Source organism: Adiantum capillus-veneris, chromosome 24 (genome assembly GCF_014529385.1).
Source record: "Adiantum capillus-veneris isolate H3 chromosome 24, ASM1452938v2, whole genome shotgun sequence".
In the NCBI taxonomy this organism is placed as follows: Eukaryota; Viridiplantae; Streptophyta; class Polypodiopsida; order Polypodiales; family Pteridaceae; genus Adiantum; species Adiantum capillus-veneris.
In genome coordinates, this window is record NC_140954.1 from 130,985,805 (window position 1) to 131,004,432 (window position 18,628).

An 18,628-nucleotide genomic window follows, 5' to 3' on the forward strand; every position below is an offset into this window, starting at 1 on the left:
TTTTAAATCCTCGTATCAGAGCGTAGCAGATGGTAGCCAATTTGCAGGTGCGGAAGACCTGGAGGAAGAGGAAGAGAGTGTGCAAAACCAAGACGGTGGCCCAGTTTTTTTGGAGCAACAATGAGGATGTTAATATGGAGTCAGCCTATGGTGATGATGATGATGGCGCAAGCTCCATCTTTTGGTGGACAGGTAAATAGGATAGCTTGGAGGATGAGTCCACATCCTATGGCAAGCAAGCGGAGCCCGATGAAGCTGAGCTGGTAAGGGTGAAGTTGTCTAATGTTGTGCATGAAGATATGATGGTAGGCAATGTGAATGAAGAGCAAGTGAAAGTGTCCGAGCATGGAGAGGAGGACATGCAAATGAAGGTACTAGGTGGTACTATGCTGATGACAATGCTTATAAGGGTAGCTGTGGAGCATGCCATGGTGGTACAGCAAGTACGAAGCTTGGCCAAGGGGGAAAAAGCTGCTACAGTCATGGAAGAGAGCAAAGAGAGAGAGAGTAGTGGCTAGTAGTCTACCCTGTGAGGATGGTAAAGCGGGCCCATGTTTGAGTTTGGTGGAGGAAGATGATGGTAGGGTTGAACAGAATGAAAAGGAAGGTTATGTTGAGGCTATGCTACACGATGATGCGGTAGGGGACGATCCTCTTTCTTCTCTATTTGGAGAGGCAGCGGCAGGGCATGTGCTTGAAGAACATGAAGATGAAGTGGGTCTACAAGACGTGATGCTTGAGCCATATGGTTCTGCTTGTGTGGATGGTCTTGAAGATGTGGTGCTCGAAGATGTTGCAGGCTTGGAGTGGAGTGCAAAGCTTATAGAAGAACCTTTGGATGAAGAACAGGTGTTGCCAGTTGTGCGTGAAGAAGAAGAACAAGCTAGGGAAATGGAGAAGATGATAACGAAGGTCTGCGGCTCATTATTGATGGACATGCTGATGGAAGCGGCAGTGCAATGGGTCAATCACCAGCTAGAGGAGTCTTTGGAGGAGGTATCTTCTCTATATGGTTGGGAGAGGATTGCAAGTATAGCCGTTGAGCAGGATAGTGAGCATGATGATGCTCTATACGAAGCATATTGGAGGCATGTAGATGCTTGGAGCGGTGAAGGTGTACTACCTGCCTTCTATGTGCACCATTGGATATTTGCATGGATAGAGTACTACATGAAGCTGCTACAGAAGGATGGTGATGACCAAAGGTACGTGTTTGACCCAGGCAGATGAGGACAGGTAAAGCAGAGGGTTGGGCAACCCGCATGAGCAAAGGTGGCGGGCAGTAGATGCCAGGTTTTGTACATAAGTTAGGTGGTTTTGTGGTGTGCAGAGAGTTTGTTTTGGTGTGGCAGTTTTTTGGTGCAATAAACCTATGTGTGGTTGAACATAAATGTTCAACTAGGGGGTAGGCAATGATGGTGCAACCAAAGTTGGTCGACCATAGAAGATGGCATGGGCAAGTATGTGCAGGCTAGCAGAAGCATGGCAAAGGACTAGAGCAGCTATAAAGATCATGGGTTGACAAGTAGCAGCGGAGTATGGCTGATGCGGTTTAAAGGCCAAGAAAGGCTCCAAAGGGGGCTACTGTGGGGAACAGTTCAAGAAGATTCAAGGTGCAATCTTTGGGCCTAGAAATGTAGAGCTTGAGTTGCTAAAGGAGCAGGTCCAAACGGCTCATCAAACAGAGCAATGGAGCCCAAGATATTGGAGTTTGAAGGTGCGGTGTGTTGCAGATTCTTGCCCGACAAGGCAACTGGGGACAGATGGCTGAGGCAGATGTCAGCATATAGATGTGTAGAGCTCGAATTATGGAGCATGCCTGTCTTCTCAGATTGCTAATTAGAGCTCTGGATAGCAAGTTATGGCTAGTTGAAGATTTTCCGAGGGCCGGGTCTATGCCCACTTGCCCGCATTGGAGGACCTGCCATCTGACATTTTTTGGGCCTCGACAAGGTTCAAGTAGATAGATCATGCCATGTGGAGTTAGCAGAAAGTCACGGTTCGTCGATCAGGTTTCTGGCCGAGTAACGGCCTGTTAGGTTGGGGGTGCTTTGCAGTTAACAGATGGTTTTCCTCGGTTTTTGGGGCACTTTGTTTGAGGCCATCGAGGAGGTGGGATGCAAAGCTAGCCGAGGAGAATGAATATCAGAATGTGCACCTTTGGCGGGGTTTCTGTGAAGGATCAATAGGTCAACCAAGCAAAGTGTGGTATGCTACCAAAATGGGACATAAAAGATCATCTTGAAACATTTTTTTTGTTAAGGCTTGGCCCCCAATGGGTGCAGTCAAAGGGAAGCCCGCCACGTGGCGCAAGGGAAAATCCCACATACACAGACCGAAGCAAAGGAACCGGGCTATATAGCCTGGCCCGTGGCCATTCACAAGCATCCAAGTAGGGGAGGCGAGCTCCCCTCTGGCCTGGGCTATGGCGTGCGCTGAGTTGAGCGCTGCGCGCAGCGGTCGGCGGCCCGTTGGCGCGAACAGGCGGCGGTTTTGTCGTGTAGTGGTGGCGCCGCTCCTGGTTAAACGGCGGCGCGCGGCAGTCGGATGATGACATGGGCAGCCCCCGCGCTAAGGTAGTTTCCCACGCCTGTGAGGGCTCCCCTCATTTTGAAGGCAAACCCCCCTCCACTAGCGACATGCTAGTGCTGGGGCTTGGGGATAAGAGGCGGTTCCCGTAGAGAGAGAGAGAGAGAGAGAGAGAGAGAGAGAGAGAGAGAGAGAGAGAGAGAGAGAGAGAGAGAGAGAAAAAGACCATGCAAGCATGTCGCCAAGTGTCGGCAAATGAAAAAAAATGCCAAAAATGGATGCTCCCTCCCTATAAGAGGTTTTTTTTTAACAATTTTGGGGCTTTTTTTCCCGGCAAGAGGGATGTACCTTGAAGGAAAGAGCCAGCAGAGAGTTGTTGTCTGCAGAGGGCCAAGAGGGCGCCTCCCCCCATGTATTTTGTGAAGCCGAGTGCGGCTATGGTATTTTTTTGAGCAGAGAATGATGTCCCCCCATTGAAAATGGTCGTTATTGTCATACTATTGCTTCTCCCCTTCTCCTTCTCTGCTCTGTTGCGTGTGGTATCGGGTGTGTGATGGCGTGTGCCCCCCCCCCCCCGATGAATGTGTGTGCAGAGAGAGAGAGAGAGAGAGAGAGAGAGAGAGAGAGAGAGAGAGAGAGAGAGAGAGTGTGGTGTTTGTGTGCAAGGGTAGATGGTAAATTTCAGCTGTTTTGTGGGTGCGGATTGATTCATGGTATGTTCGAGCGCGGGTGCCTCAAGTTGTGGTTGGTCGTGTGTGCAATATCGAGAATTGTGTGAGTCGAAGGTGCTCACTGAGTGGATTGGAGTGTTGTGTATGCCTTGAGCTATAGGAGGCAGCTCCCTTTGCGAGCTGGGCGTGTTTCCCATTTCCCCTCTCCAGCATAATTGACGGCGATTACAATGCTTTCAAGAGGGGGGTATGTCACAAACTGGTGCACACACACACATCCTCTCTTGCAAGAACCCCTCACCCGCTGAAATGCTGACGTGGCATGGCTGTACGGCAACCCCCGGAAAACGCGGAAATCCAGTCAGTTGTATGGACGCCCGCTTTTTGCGGCGGATTTTACGGCAGCGTGTGTTGGCAGATTTGTGGGGTTGCTTTTTTTGGCTACGCAAATTAGAGAGAGAGAGAGAGAGAGAGAGAGAGAGAGAGAGAGAGAGAGAGAGAGAGAAAGATCTCTTTTGCTTTATTTTTAAAAGCTTTTGATTTTGAAGCTTTTGGGCTCTACTTTTTAGCATCCCTTGTAACCTTTAAATAAGTGGGCAGGCCTCCCACTTCTCAGAGCATCTGGATGCAGAGTCTGAGAGCGAGAGCCTCCCACTTGCTGTACTTTTGCAGCAGATTAATACATAAAGAAATACCGAAAGGGGCGCCAGTCTTTGGGGCCAATATCTCTAGGCACGGAACTCCGTCGGGCCAATGTCGAATGAATTGTGAACTGTGAACTGTTTTGAAGTGAATTCTTGTGGTGTCGCGGTAGAACCTCGACTTGGAGTGTCCAAGTCTGTTACATATTTCCTACAAGTAGATAGTGGTCCTTTTCGGACTAGAACCAATTATAGATAGCTGGCATTCTTCAAAGAGGGGGGACAGTCTTCTTGGTCCTCCCAGATTTGATTCTAGGACCTACAAGTATATTATACTTCCTTTCGGATTCACCTCCCTTGGTAATCCAGTTATGCAGTCAGAGACTGTTGGAGAGCTATGACGGTTAGAGGGGGATGTGGAGCCAACTTGGGAGTCAGTTTTCACAACCTTCTTCCTTTCAATTCTTGTGGTTCCATGTGCAAGGGACATGATTGACAGTCTATTTAGAGGTTTTCTATAGCACCCTGTTCTTCTCTTGCAGAGCTTGGGTACAGGGTCTCTTGGTCTTGCCTTGTCAGCTACAGTCTCAATATTAATGTGTGTGTAACTCTATTGGATGTTATTCACTCTGAGAGTTGGGTGATATTCTCTTGGGTGGTTATATGAAATTCAGAAAGCATGGTTCACTCTCAGTTCTGATGAAGGTCCTTCAAATACAGTTTATAGTTCATCATGATATATGGTGGTTGGTGCAGTTCTTTGGTTCCTCGTCATCGGACAGTTCATGTCAGGTGCAACGGAATTGAAATTGTGAAGATCTAGGTTTTACACTTTCACAAATCCTTTTCTTTCTTTCCTTGCGTTAGTGATTCCTTTTAGCTTGAATGATGGTTCCTTTTACCTTTCCCCGGAGAGAGGGAATGAGAGAATGCAATAGAGACGTGTAGAGGGAAAGAAAGAAAGAGAAGAGGAGAGTGACACCCGATGGGGTCCCAACCAACCCTGTCAAGGGCCCCACACACCGTTGCCAATGTGGTATTTGCTTTAGATTGCGTAATGGAAAGTACACGCATGCAATACCTCAAGTGCAGACTCTATTGACTCAAATGATGACTGTCGCCGCGGTAACTCCTCAAGACCAGGCACCTCCAGGGCTGATTTGATGCACCTTTGGATCCTTCTCAATGGTGGATTGCAGATGGCCACCAAGGGGCTGCTTTGCACTCTCGATGTAAGAGGAATGAAGGGCTCAAAACACAGATCTCAACAATGCAAGAGGAATGAAGGGCTCAAAACGCAGATCTTGATGATGGACATCAACGGAGCACTCGACGCCGGCGAGGAAATGGCCAAGGGGAGGTTGGGCTGAAATCTGAAAACGTTGAGGCTGATCTACTGCTAGGCTAGCAATAAGATGAGATCTACAAATCACCAGGCTAGAATGAGTTGAAACGCTGCTGCTGCTGAAAACGCTAAGTGTTGCAAAACACTTGGCTGGTTCTACAAGTCTCTAGCGCTAGGATGATCTAACACAAAACGCTAGCAGATGGGTTCCCTTTAAAGGTAAGGGCTTATAAATCTACTAAGGGTTAGGTAGGGAAAACTGGCCACCAAACCTAACAAATAAATCATAGAAATGATTTATTAGGTCAGGGGGTTCCACCTTGGGTGAAACTGTCGCACATCTGCCCACCCGGGAATCCAATCGACACGGGAGGCTCATTGGATTCCTCTAACCTAGCACTACATGCTCGCCATGTCAGATGCCCACCATAGTGTAATAACATCTATCAAAAACACGTATACAAACCATTTATGCAAAAGGGTTCCAAAACTAAAAACCTAATCTCATTGACTTGTTCGGACATGTAGGTCTTGCAAACAGGCTCACAAAATTGCCGATACTACTCCTAGGATTCTAGACACTTCTATGTAGGAAGAAGGGAAAAACTGGCTCTGGAAATCGATGAAGCATGTTTACGTGGCACACAGAGCCATGTGCATGTGACATTCCATCCTGCATACCGTGAGGTACGGATACCGATCTATATGGCCTCCTTGTATGAAGCTAGAAAATCTGGATAGTGGATAAAAAAGTCCTTGTCCACACAAGCATTTGCATGTGTCCCTCGATCCTTGAATTTGAGGAAATGTTGCTTTGCTTCTTTCTTATTGCCAAACTGAAATTGAAGCATTTGTGTTACGAGACTGGGCACCCTCCTGTTGTAGTGGTTAGTTGCAATTGGGATAGCTAGCATAATGGTTAATTATGTGCTGTCTATTTATTTTTCTAATTAAGTTGATGATGATGATTTTGTAGAGTGCAATGCGGGAGTTGATGAAGAGGCGCAGGCAAATACTATTGGCCGTTTTATACTCACACAATATTCTAGATTTTCATTTCAATAAGCCAGGTCATGCAAGAACTAATGAGCTTCACTCATTTACAAAAGTGAAGTGGTTGTAAAAGAGGGGCCTCAAATTTTGGCACCTTAAACTCACAAATAATATATTATATACCAAACTCCACAAGAGAGGTGCCGTGGAGTGAGAAGAGAATCTGCAAGAGAAAGGCCTAAATCTAGCCCCAAACTCCACGGCACCTCTCTTGTGGAGTTTGGTATATAATATATTATTTGTGAGTTTAAGGTGCCAAAATTTGAGGCCCCTCTTTTACAACCACTTCACTTTTGTAAATGAGTGAAGCTCATTAGTCTTGCATGACCCATAAGGGGAGTTCCTACTACAATTATTTACAAAGCCATAGTGGCTTATTGAAATGAAAATCTGAAATACTGTGTGAGTATAAAACGGCCAAGAGTATCTGCATGCACCTCTTCGTCAACTCCCCGCGTTCCACTCTACAAAATCATCATCAACTCAATTAGAAAAATAAATAGACAGCACATAATTAACCATTACGCCAGCTATCCCAATTGCAGCTAACCACTACAACAAGAGGGTGCCCAGTTTCGTAACAATTTGAAAACGCATCAACTTGGTGACAATGATCTCAGGTGGTTCTTCTTTTGGATTGCTCCTTGGAAACTCAACAGGTCCACTTTGGAAATTTATTGTGCCTCCTATGGACGCTCCAAAGGACATGTGAGGTCTCGGCTTCCGGAATTTGACCATCCTTGTCTTGAGTGCCCTGAATCCACACAAAACTGAAATGAGTTTGGTTTCTTACGAACAAATAGAACGGGTAACCCAAAAGACCGTACCTCGGGAAGGCGAAGCCTCCTAAAGAAGAAATCACCTAGTTTTGGCTTCTCTTTATCCGATCAAGAAAAAAATTTATCTACGTGTTTCGCATCATGCAATTGGTCGGAGACAATGTCCACAGGTCGATGGGGATGGTGTGTAGGGGAATCATCATCTTGGGAAAGTACGGAATTGACCTTGACAAAACCTTCACTATACGAGATAATTTTCACAATTAGTCAAGAGATAACGCGCTCGTTGCTGCTGACCTCCTGCTCACCATCGCTGCCTACACCTGCCCGCCAACCCCCCCTCTCCTCCTTGGGTTGTCATACCCTGCTCCCCCCTTCTCCTTTCCCTTCTCGCCCTCGCGCGCTATTGCTGTTGGCCTTACGCGCAGCCCCCTCTATCGTCTCTTGCGTCCCTGTCCTCCTGCCCGTGGTGCACTGTCGGCCACGTCCGACTCTGCATTGTGCGTTCCCCCCTTTGTGTCACGCTTCTCAGCTTGCAGATTGTAACAGGCTTGGCACTCCAAGTCAAGAATCAATCACGACACCACCAAATAACCACTTCAAAACAGTTGACAATTCACAATAGATTTGCACTAGCCCGGCGGAGTTCCGTGCCTAGAGATATTGGCCCCAAAGACTGACGCCCCTTTCAGTATTTCTTTATGTATTAATCAGTTCAAAGTACAAGAGTGGATCGGGTCTCACTCTCAGACTCTACGTCCAGATGCTCTGCAGAGTGTGAGCCCTCATCACTTATTTAAATTACAAGGGATGCCAAAAGCAGAGCCCCAAAAGCTTTAGATCAAAAGCAAACTTTGTCTCTCTCACACAAGCTCTCTTGAGCTTTAGTAAATAAAAAGCAATGGAGTTCTCTCTCTCACACACACAATTGCGTAGAGAAAAAGCAATGGGCTGCCGTAAAATACGCCGCAAAAAGCGGGCTCATCCGTAAGGTGCCATGTCATCAAGTCAGCGCTTTTTCCGGGGATCCATCCTGCTGCCCTAGGGTTAGGGGTAGGGTTTATGGCAGTTTTTAGGGTTAGGGTAAGGGTTTTTGGCAGATTTCAGGGTTTGTAGGTTTTAGGGTTAGGGTTTTCAAAATTAGGGTTTTCAGCAGCAGTCAGGGTTAGGGTTTCCCGCATGCCCTCGGGAAGACACGTCATCACTTTGTGACACACACCCCTCTTGAAAGCATTGTAATCGCCCTCGATTACGCCTGCAAAACAGACAAAGGCCATAAACCGTCTTAGCAGACACTGATTGTTAGTACCTACGTACTAGGAAGACACATCTAACACATGTACCAATGGACAGTTACATCACACGACATCACAGGACATCACTAGACATCACAGGACATCACATGACATTCAACATTCATTCGGATCTTAGACCATGATTTACTGGCAATGTAGCTAGCAATCGCATCTAGATCCAATCAGGACCTCATCGATGTCCGATTGACTAACCCCGATTGCAACCATGCCTATTCGAGATCAATCAGAACAAAATGCTTCAGTCATTTCGTCTATCAGTCCCTGCACTTAAAAGAAGTCAAGAACAAATCAGTATCAAGAATTCCATTTCATAAAGTCATACAGCAGAATACTGTCAGCTTTCAGTATCCCTCAAGCTTGAAGAGACATCAATCACTCCAGTATCTAAATCAAGGCATCTGTTGACAAAGGAGCGGAGTCACTCCCCTCTTGTGCCCACTGTGCCAGATCTCCGGCCAAGCTGAATTCTGGGTTCCATTTGGAGTAGACTATGCTAAACCAAAACCCTCTAGGTAAAGTTTCACAATCTGAGGAGTATCTGCCAAGTCCTCCTCCATCCACTTCCCATCCAATGCAGGATAGTTCTTGAACTTAACCACGAATCACCTTCGGACTTTGCCTTTATTCTTCGTATCCTTATGTGCCAAAATCTGTTCAGGAACAAGAATCTCCTCGTTGTCTTCCACTTCGGGTTGCTCATCAGGCTCCCCATCATCAGGCACATCACCTTTAAAAGGTTTCAAGAGACTCACATGAAATGCATTGTGAATCCTCCAAGTATCAAGGTCTGTGGGTCCCCACGAGAAAGGGACTCCTTTCTGTGTCAAGATATGCAAAGGGAAAGCAACCTCTGCAAACTTTCGAATGAACCGCCTGTAGTACGAACACAGTCCCAAGAAGCTTCTAACTTCATGGACATTCTTCAAATCGGGCCAATCACGAATAGTCTCTATCTTGGCCGGATCAATTTGCACTCCTGCTGTTGACACATTGTGTCCCAAAAGGTGTATCTTTGGTAGGAAAAATTCACTTTTCTTTGCATTAATTACTAACTTGTGATCTCGTAATGCCTGAAAGACCTGAAGCAGATGATCTCTGTGTTCTGCCTCATTCTTGGAGAAAACAATGATATCATCAAAGAAAGTGCCAACAAATAGTCTGTACTCTCGAAAAATCCTGTCCATCATCCGGTTAAATGTCGCAGGAGCATCGGCTAAGCCAAAAGGCACACCAAAAACTCAAGTAACCCAAAAGTCGTCCAAATAGCTGTCTTGTAGACGTCTCCCGACGCGATTCTGATCTGATGATATCCACTCTTCAAATCAATCCTGCTAAAGCACGAGGATCCCTGTAATCTGTCGAGTATATCATCGATCCAAGGAATCGGAAATCTGTTCTTGATGGTGATTTTGTTGAGAGCTCTATAATCGATGCACATTCTCCAAGATCCCTCTTTCTTCAAAACCAACAGCACTGGAGAGCAATACGGTGAAGTACTAGGCTGGACAAGACCCTTTTCCAAGAGGTCTTTCACTTGGTTCATAATCTCTTCATTCTGTGCTCGGCTCACACGGTAAGGGGGCCGGTTCATTGGTGTGCTTCCAAGTATCAGATCACTGGTATGATCCTCAGGACGAGCAGGTGGTAACTCGCCTGGCAGGCCCTCTGAGAAGCAATCGGTGTGAGAGTGGAGAAAATCTTGGCGTTCTTTATCAAGTTTAGACATGTTTGTCCTATCCGTATCGCTCAATTCATTCATAAAGATCGAGTAAACAAACAGACTGGATTTCATTAATTTAGAAATGGCCGAAGCCGATACAATACGGACAAACTCGCTGTTCAGTTTAATATCAAGTACAATGGTTCTGCCCTTCTCTGTAGTCAATGTCGCTTTCCTCGCCCGATAAACGACCACGGCGTTGTTCTTGTGGTACCAGAGAATCCCTAAGAGAACATTACAACCTTCTAAAGGAATTATGAAAAAGTCCTCATGCCCCAAATACCCCTGACAATGCAACCAAAGTTTACCAATGACAGGTGTAATGGCTACGTCCCTGTCGGGTGCCACTAGAACAGCCTCCGCAAGTGGTCCCATCCGATCAGGAGTGATCTTGAGCCGCGCCGCCAATTCTGGTGAAATGAAGTTGGCCTTGGCTCCTCCATCAAAGAAGATCAGGGCCTCTTGATCTTTCACTTTGCCTAAGCTCAGCAAAGTTCTATACTCTCGCCTATGGTGTTGGGATCGGTACCCACACAATCTGGAACCAGTCCTGTTTTCATCTTGCCTTTTCTTCCACGTTCCTCAGCTGCTCTCGAACTCTCAGGCATGTCGTCGTTCTTGTCATTCTATTCTTTCTGTGCCTTTTTAGGGCACTTCGCGGAGATATACCCATGTTCCCCGCATCCAAAGCACTTCCCCTCCCTGATGAAGCGAGCTCCCTCCCAAGGAGTAAGCTTGGGTCGTGCATCCTTCTTTTCTGGGTTGCTCTTTCTCTTTCTACTTTCATTCGCTGAAGTCTGTTCGGCTCGTTGTGTCATGACCTCATTGGTAGGGTAGGTCAAACTGCCAAAGTGAATGGCAAAGCCCCGCTTCGCATGACTCATCAACTCCTGAATAGAAGCTGACTTCTGTTCCAAACAGTGATCTCGGATCTCTGTAGGTAGACCCAAGGTGACCCGCTCAATCTGTTCTCTGAACAAGATCTTCTTCAATGAAGAGGCGAGTAGAAAAGAGGTCCAGAATCTCTCCCAATAAGCATCCACTGTATCTCTCTTAGTCATCTGAAGATAGTTCCAAGCAGCTCGTATATCGCGTTCATACTCTTGCGTCAACCAAGAAGAAATAAAAAGATCTTAAATTTCAGCCATTTAATTGGCGCAGTCTTGTTTAAAAGAAGCATTGACCACCAAGTTCGAGCATTCCCTTTAAAATAAGAGGCAGCTCTCTGAATCTTGGAGTGCTCTGAGTAGCGTCCTCTCGCGAAAGCGATGTCAAACTGCTGTATAAAAGACAAAGCCTTCGAAGCATCTTTTTATCCTGAAAAAGTGTCAAATTTGATCGACTGTCCACCTTCCTTAAACTCTCGGACTTTCTTGCTTTTATCTTCCAGAAAGTCATACTGATTGGCTTTATAAAATTTTCCGTCATTAGAGTCTGAACTATCGGTAGACGAGTCCTCTGTAGAATTGTCACTCACTGGGCGAGATTTAGACTTCTTTGCCTTTTTCTTGCCCTTTCCGAAGCGTTGTTTCTACTTCCCCTTTTGCCTTTTCTGTCTTCTTCGCTCGAATCTGAAGAGCTAAAAGAACTGTCAGAAGAAGAATAAGAAGAAGAACTGGGTACTCCTTCAAACCAAACACGCTTCTATTTCTTTGCTTTGTCAAACGTCGATTGACGACCCAAATAACCCAGGAAGTCGGTGCCTTTCTTCTGCTTTTTGCGGTGCTTTTTGGCTTTGTTCTGTGCGTCAAAAAGCTGAGCAATCCGTGCATCAACCACCTCTTCTAATTCCTTCTCTGAATATTTCTTGTGAGCAAAAGGTTTCTTGAGAGCGGGTTTCAGGAGTGGTGTGGTGGTTTTCTGCCACTGCTCGTGCAATTCCTGAAAAGAAGTCTCGCTCATATATTTTGCCAATTTCGGATCCTTCGCAAAACTGAGCATCATCTTTGTTGCATCGCCTATCAATTGACAACGCTTCATCTCTCGTTGCTCCGCCTGAGTAGGCCGAGGCGGGCCATACTCTCTGCCGGAATCTTTGTTGTGATCCCTGCCCACATCTCCGAATGCAGAGAGAGTCAACTTATCCTTGCGTGAAGCCATAGGTGTCGCGGAAAAAAATTTGGAATCACATTTTCCGTAGAAGAGAAATTGGCCGTGCTTTGATACCACTGTAACAGGCTTGGACACTCCAAGTCAAGAATCAATCACGACAGCACCAAATAACCACTTCAAAACAGTTCACAGTTCACAATAGATTTGCACTGGCCCGGCGGAGTTCCTTGCCTAGAGATATTGGCCCCAAAGACTGGCGCCCCTTTCGGTATTTCTTTATGTATTAATCAGTTCAAAGTACAAGAGTGGATCGGGTTTCACTCTCAGACTCTGCGTCCAGATGCTCTGCAGAGTGTGAGCCCTCACCGCTTAATTTAAATTACAAGGGATGCCAAAAGCAAAGCCCCAAAAGCTTCAGATCAAAAGCAAACTTTTTCTCTCTCACACAAGCTCTCTTGAGCTTTAGGAAATAAAAAGCAATGGAGTTCTCTCTCTCTCACACACAATTGCGTAGAGAAAAAGCAGTGGGCTGCCGCAAAAAGCGGGCTCATCCATACGGTGCCACGTCATCAAGTCAGCGTTTTTTTCGGGGATCCAGCCTGCTGCCCTAGGGTTAGGGTTAGGGTTAGGGTTTAAGGTAATTTTTAGGGGTTAGGGTTAGGGTTAGGGTTTTTGGCAGATTTTAGGGTTTGCAAGTTTTAGGGTTAGGGCTTCCAGAACTAGGGTTTTCAACAACAGTCAGGGTTAGGGTTTTCAGCATGCCCTCGGGCAGACACGTCATCACTTTGTGACACAGATAGACTGTTAATTCAGCCTCCTTGCAAAGCGCCTCGACGTCGACGCCCTCGATTCAGCAGCAAACACAGAATGGCGGCTTCTGCTCCACCTCATAGGGACTCTACAGAAGACCCCTCGTGCGACACAGCGAAGCCGACCCTTCAGCTTGCTCTTTCGCCAGAAGAGCAAGCAAGCCTGATGGACGAAGTGGAACGCTTGCAGGTCACTTTGGTTATCTGCAAGATCATTGGCACTCGGCCCAGTCGGGGCAAGGTTCGCGATTTACTATAGGCCCGCCTCCTCTCCGATGTGGGCAAGATCACCGAGGTTTAGATCCTCGGGAGAGGGTACTACCAAATAGAATTCGAGTCTCCAGAGATGACGGCCAAGGTGATTTCGATGAGCCCACTCAGCATCCTAGCAGCTCGAGCTTACTTCAGACCCTGGCTTCATGGTTTTGACCCTACTATAGATGTGCTTGAAGAGGAGGCCGACTTGCCTATTTTAGTCTGCTTCCTAGGCTTGAGGAGGAAGTACCTCCCTCTTCTCCCCAAGATTGGCTCCATGTTCGGGACAGTTGTGGAGTCTCCACGCATTGCAGCTTCAGTTGTGGCCAAGGCAGCAAGTTTACCTACTATGCGGGTTCTTATTCAAGACACACTCCATCCCGAAGGTGGTACTGCTGCCTAGTGTGAGTGAGGGTTGGATCAGACAGAGTGTGGAGTATTCAGGTCTCCCGAATTAGTGCTTCATTAACAAACAGATGGGTCATTTAGAAACGGCGTGTCCTCGCAAGAGATCTCGACCCACATCACATGCACACCCTCCCAAGGCTAAGCATGCCCAACAGCCAGACTTAGGACACACAAGCTGGTACCTTGGCAGAGGCTAGCGATCAAACAGCCGACGGTTGACAGCAAGTGCCTGGCCATCGCCGACAGGGACGGGCTAGCCACACTACTCCCCTTGGTGGCCGACCTCCTACAGCTCAGCAGCATTGGACTTCAACATGTTGGAGGACCCCTCTGGCAGGATTGGAGGTGGCCATGCTACGGTGCACGGGGCTGAGTTGGCACCTTGAGAGCGGCTATGTATGACTATGAGGGTTTTTGATGTTTGGCAGCACTCAGGCTTTGTGAGACCCCCAGACAGCTTGTCTTTCTCTCGCTCTGATCGCAAAGTAGAGGAGTGAATCTATCTAGGATAGATCGCTTCTACGCCAGTGACCACATTTATGACATGGAGAGATCTGTTTGCATCCTTGCACGACTACTTTTTCTGACCATGCGCCAGTGATTCTCACAGTGACAGACAGATAGCGGATCTTGCTGGAGCCAGAGCTTAGAGAGTGAGTGGAGGCACTTTGATCAGAGAGTCTGGACATGGAGGATGCCCTTGCTGGTAGTGTGGCCTCTGGACTGACTGGCAGAGCTTAGTCGCTTCTTCGTTCAGGAGTCTGCAGCCCGTTTGGGGCTACAGCCAGCAAGGAGGATGAGAAGCGGCTTCGACGGAGCATTGCTTCCTTACAAAGGATGCACGAGCAACATCCAGACAGCCCATGGTTGGAGGAGTAGATGTAGTAGGCTAGACAGGAGCTGACTAGCATTGAGAGCGGTGCCATGAGTTTGCCTTCCATCGACAGGCATCTCAGTGCACGCAGGTGGGTGAACGAGTTACTGGAGAGGTTTTTGAGACAGTGGGGCCACGTCATGCGGACACTAGTGTTAGTCAGTTGAGGAGACCTAATGGATCAGTGGCTTTAGAGCCTGAGGATATGCGTGCAGTTGGTACTGATTTCTACCGTGACCTGTTGTCAGTTGAGCCTTAGTCAGAGCACCAGGATGCATGCAGGGAGCAGGTTTGAGCATAGATGCCTTGCCTTGTTACAGAGGACATGCGCAATAGAGACTCGAGCTTCCTCTCCAGCTAGAGGAGCTCCATGAGGCCCTCAGAGCACTCCCCCGTGGTAGTTGTCCAAGGGAGGATGGTTTGACCCCCAACTTTTTCTTGAAGTACTTGAACTTGCTTGGTTCAGATCTTTGCGGCGCATTTCAATACGTTTTGCACACTGGCGAGATGCCTGACAGTATGAGTCGGGAGTTGATATACTTAATTCTCAAGGAGGGAGGCACCTTGGATGAGATTCGGCAGTGGCGACCCATTACCATCCTCAACTCATCCTACAAAAGTCTAGAATAGGCTCTGAGTTTGAGGATTCAGTCACTACTAGAGAGCATTATATATGGGACTGTTAACCCTCACGGCTCACGGACACCCCATCACCTACGACGGACGTGTATTATGTATTTGGTAGAGTCAGGTACCGGGCTTGTCGGACCAATAGGAAAAGGGTAAGAGTGATCGCCGATGAGAGGCGCACTCTAACTGGGACATTCAAGGGATTAGTTGGCTAAGCATGGGCGCCCAAGTGTGAATGGGGTGAGCTCATATAAAAGCCAACTAAACCTAAAATTCATTCATTCTCTCATTTGTGCAATAGAAGAGTGCTCTTGCTCCATCTCCATCTCCATCTTCTTCTTCTTCACCTCCTTGTGTGTGTGTGTGTATGTGAGATAGATAGATAGATAGTTCTATTATCGTCCTGGGAGGTCAAATATGACCTATGGGACCAAATGAACATGTCACGTGGTGTGAGTGGAGTTCATAAGTGACTCTCGATGCTCAAAAATGGCTGAAATGAGCGTCGCAATAGAGAGTCCACATCGTGGTTGGGAGAGGAAGGTATGTAGGGAGAGCTCATGGCTGAATATATGGGGAAAAGAGGACCTAATGTGGTCAAAAGCTGAGCACTCAAGTAGTGTGTGGTACTCACTCTCTCGCACTTGACGAGGGCATAAGGTGCAAAGTCGATGACACTCCTCGCCAGTGCCCCAACGTCCTGTCTCGCAGAGAGAGAGAGAGAGAGTGTGCGCGATCAAGCATTGCGACGACGGCACGGCGGCGGCGAAGCGGTTGAGCGCGGCGAAGCGGCGGCTCCTTCTTCTTCGCGGCGAGGAATCCTCCACGAAGCAAGCGTAGAGCGGTGAGTGACACACCATCGCTTTCTTTGAGCTTACTAGTTAAGCTAGTTGTGTGCTTGGAGCCGTCTATGGCTCGCACACAGTGTTAGACAAGTCCCTTGCTTCGACAGTGCGGCAAGGAGTGTACATTTTTGGTGCCGCTGCCGGAGAAATGCCCAACACTAAGCTCGGTTAAGCACCTTACGCTTTCTTGTGATGCAATTTCAATTGAAGGATTTGTGAAGAAGGTGTGTGGTTGTGTGGAGAAGGATTTGTGAAGAAGGAAGGTGTGTGGTTGTGTGGAGAAGATTTTTGTTACACTGTACTGTCTTTTTTGTTTTCTGTAAAGAAGGAGTTACAATTTTTTTGCAATGTATTGTTAGAATTAAGGTATTAGCTATGGAATGTTAGTTCTGTAAGGTTCAATGTTAGTTCTGTAAGGTTAGTTTTGTACATCTGTTAGCTACTGTAGTACTGTGTAAACAGTGTTAGAGTGTGTGTGGCAATATCTCTATTAGCTGTAAGTAGATAAGTTACGTGTAGGTTAAGTGTGTGTGTGTGTGCGCGTACGCGGCGCAGCCGCGGCGACTTTTTTTTTTTTTTTTTTTTTTAATTAAAAGAAGGATCGAGCTGGGGATCATTCCCCAACCCCAAGCTCAAACCCAGACCTCAGTCCTCAGTTTTAAAATATAGTTTATACACCTTTTTATATTTAAAAACTATTTTTAGGATTTCGAGGACTACAAAGACTATTTTTAGGATTTCGAGGGCTTCACGTAGCCGAATAGGGAGCTGTAAAGCACGGCACGTTCCTTTAGCCAAAAAGCTCGTCTTGATCTATTACACGCCATATTTTGTGGCTTGGTTACAAAAAATAACCAAGAATAACGAAAAACTTGGGTTATAAACACCTTAAAAAAAAAAAAAAGTGAGCGGCCTTCACGGGCACTCACCAACGCGTTTAGAGTGTGGAGGTCACATGTACCTACGCTCTCGACGAGTGTTAGAGCACGAGCATATTGGTAGTGCCTCCATTTACGCGGGCACCCATTATTCCTCCACCCTAGGTTCTGGGCCTTCGGCCGGGACTCAAGGTAGCGCGAACCAAGATCCTCATATCGCGTCTAGTGATTCTTTCTCTGACTACGAAGTCATGGAGGGGTATCCTACACCAAACCCTGATAGTTCAAGTCAAGACATGCATGCCATGGGCCCACGGCCCGGGTCCAGCGTGTTTAGCCGCTTAAAAGAGACCCTTAGTAGAGCTACTCGCTCCGAAAATGCGGTTAATGAAATAAATGAAGGGAGTGGGGAAGTAAATTCGTCATTCATGCCTGAAATAGACCCTATACTTCTTGAGAGTGTGCATGTGAATGTTCCATCCACTGCACCTCCTGATCCTTTAGGACTATCTCCCTCTGAGGTTCTACTACCCGATGGTAGGAGTCTTGCCGAAGTGCAAGAGATCGAACGCTATATGCAAGCAACAAGGGAGAGGGAAATTGAGAACCTACGAAGGCTAGAACAAAGTCGAGCCCTGAAAGCAAAGGCTCCTATGACAACAATCATGCCAGCCGAGCAACAGAGTGCTCCCAAGGTAGCAGTCACGGAGGGGCAAGCAATGGAGAGCAATAATGCTTCCACCTTGAGGGAAACCTCCAGCACGCCAAGCCTAGATGGGATATTCCTAAACGAAAATTGGGAGTATGACCTACAAGCGGAAGCTTTAACTGATCGGTACACAAGACACACCTATCATGTGGGTTGGTTAGATGTTCTACAATCCACATCGGGTGCTACTAGCATAGATGAGCAACAACAGAAAGTCTGTGATGTCCTCCATAGGATTGTCGAGTTAGATAGACGGAACACAGGGATCAACATGACTTCAACAGGCCTAATGAGATTCTTGGATACGGGAAAGGCCAACCAACCAACCCTATCACAAATGGAGACTCCCTCAGTGAGCCCCATTGATCCTCCATATGTTGTTTCGCCAGGAGCCTCAGTACAATCTGAGCCCACAAGTGACAGCTTTACCTCCCCAGATCTAGCTCATCTTTCTCTTAATGACACTACGGCTACCATGCATATCCCAGTGGTGAGCGTGACAAGAAGTACACCATGGAGTTCATTTGTTAATACTGCGCCGATGCCTAGTAGCACAGTGCCCCCAGCTATACCTACATGTATGTATCAATCATGTGCACCTGTCGTACCTCAGCCTCATGTAGCTCCTACACCTCCGATTATTCCAAGAGCTTACAATCATAGTAACAGGGAATGGCCATTTTCAGGTCCCCGTTCCCCGTTCCCATCCCGATTTCCCGTTCCGAAACCCCGTTCCGTGTTTCAAACGTGAGTATCTGAAACAAGGAATGGCATTTCATGCATGTTGCCGTTCCCCGTTCCCCGTTCCGATTTCCCGTTCCGGGTAACTATGCTTACAATCCACAATGGCATTATCCAAGCTCTTATACAAGTGGAGCCATGCCATTTAATAATAACATGCCATATCAAGCACCCCCTATGCCTAGGGCCACGCCTGTAAACTTTGGACCACCGTCTGGTACACCACCATACGAAATATGGGACCCAAGAGCCGCGCGTATGCCAAGGCCAAGGCCAAGGCGACCTCCCATCTCACATGTGGTTCTAGGAGCACATACACCCATTATACCTGCTCAAATAGGAGATTTGGCAACATTTGCTCAAACTATCGGTC

At 47.2% G+C, this 18,628-nt stretch overlaps 1 protein-coding gene across 1 annotated transcript; it reads left to right on the plus strand.

The window, feature by feature from the left end:
* Window positions 1-621: 621 nt before the first annotated feature.
* On the plus strand, window positions 622-1,230 carry LOC147427140 (uncharacterized). Its single transcript, XM_086498269.1, has one exon. The coding sequence runs from the start codon at window positions 622-624 to the stop codon at window positions 1,228-1,230; it is 609 nt and encodes a 202-aa protein (XP_086354395.1).
* Window positions 1,231-18,628: the final 17,398 nt, after the last annotated feature.

Excerpts from the sequence above, each read along its gene's own strand:
- LOC147427140 (XM_086498269.1), top strand. The coding sequence starts at position 622 with ATGCTACACGATGATGCGGTAGGGGACGATCCTCTTTCTTCTCTATTT.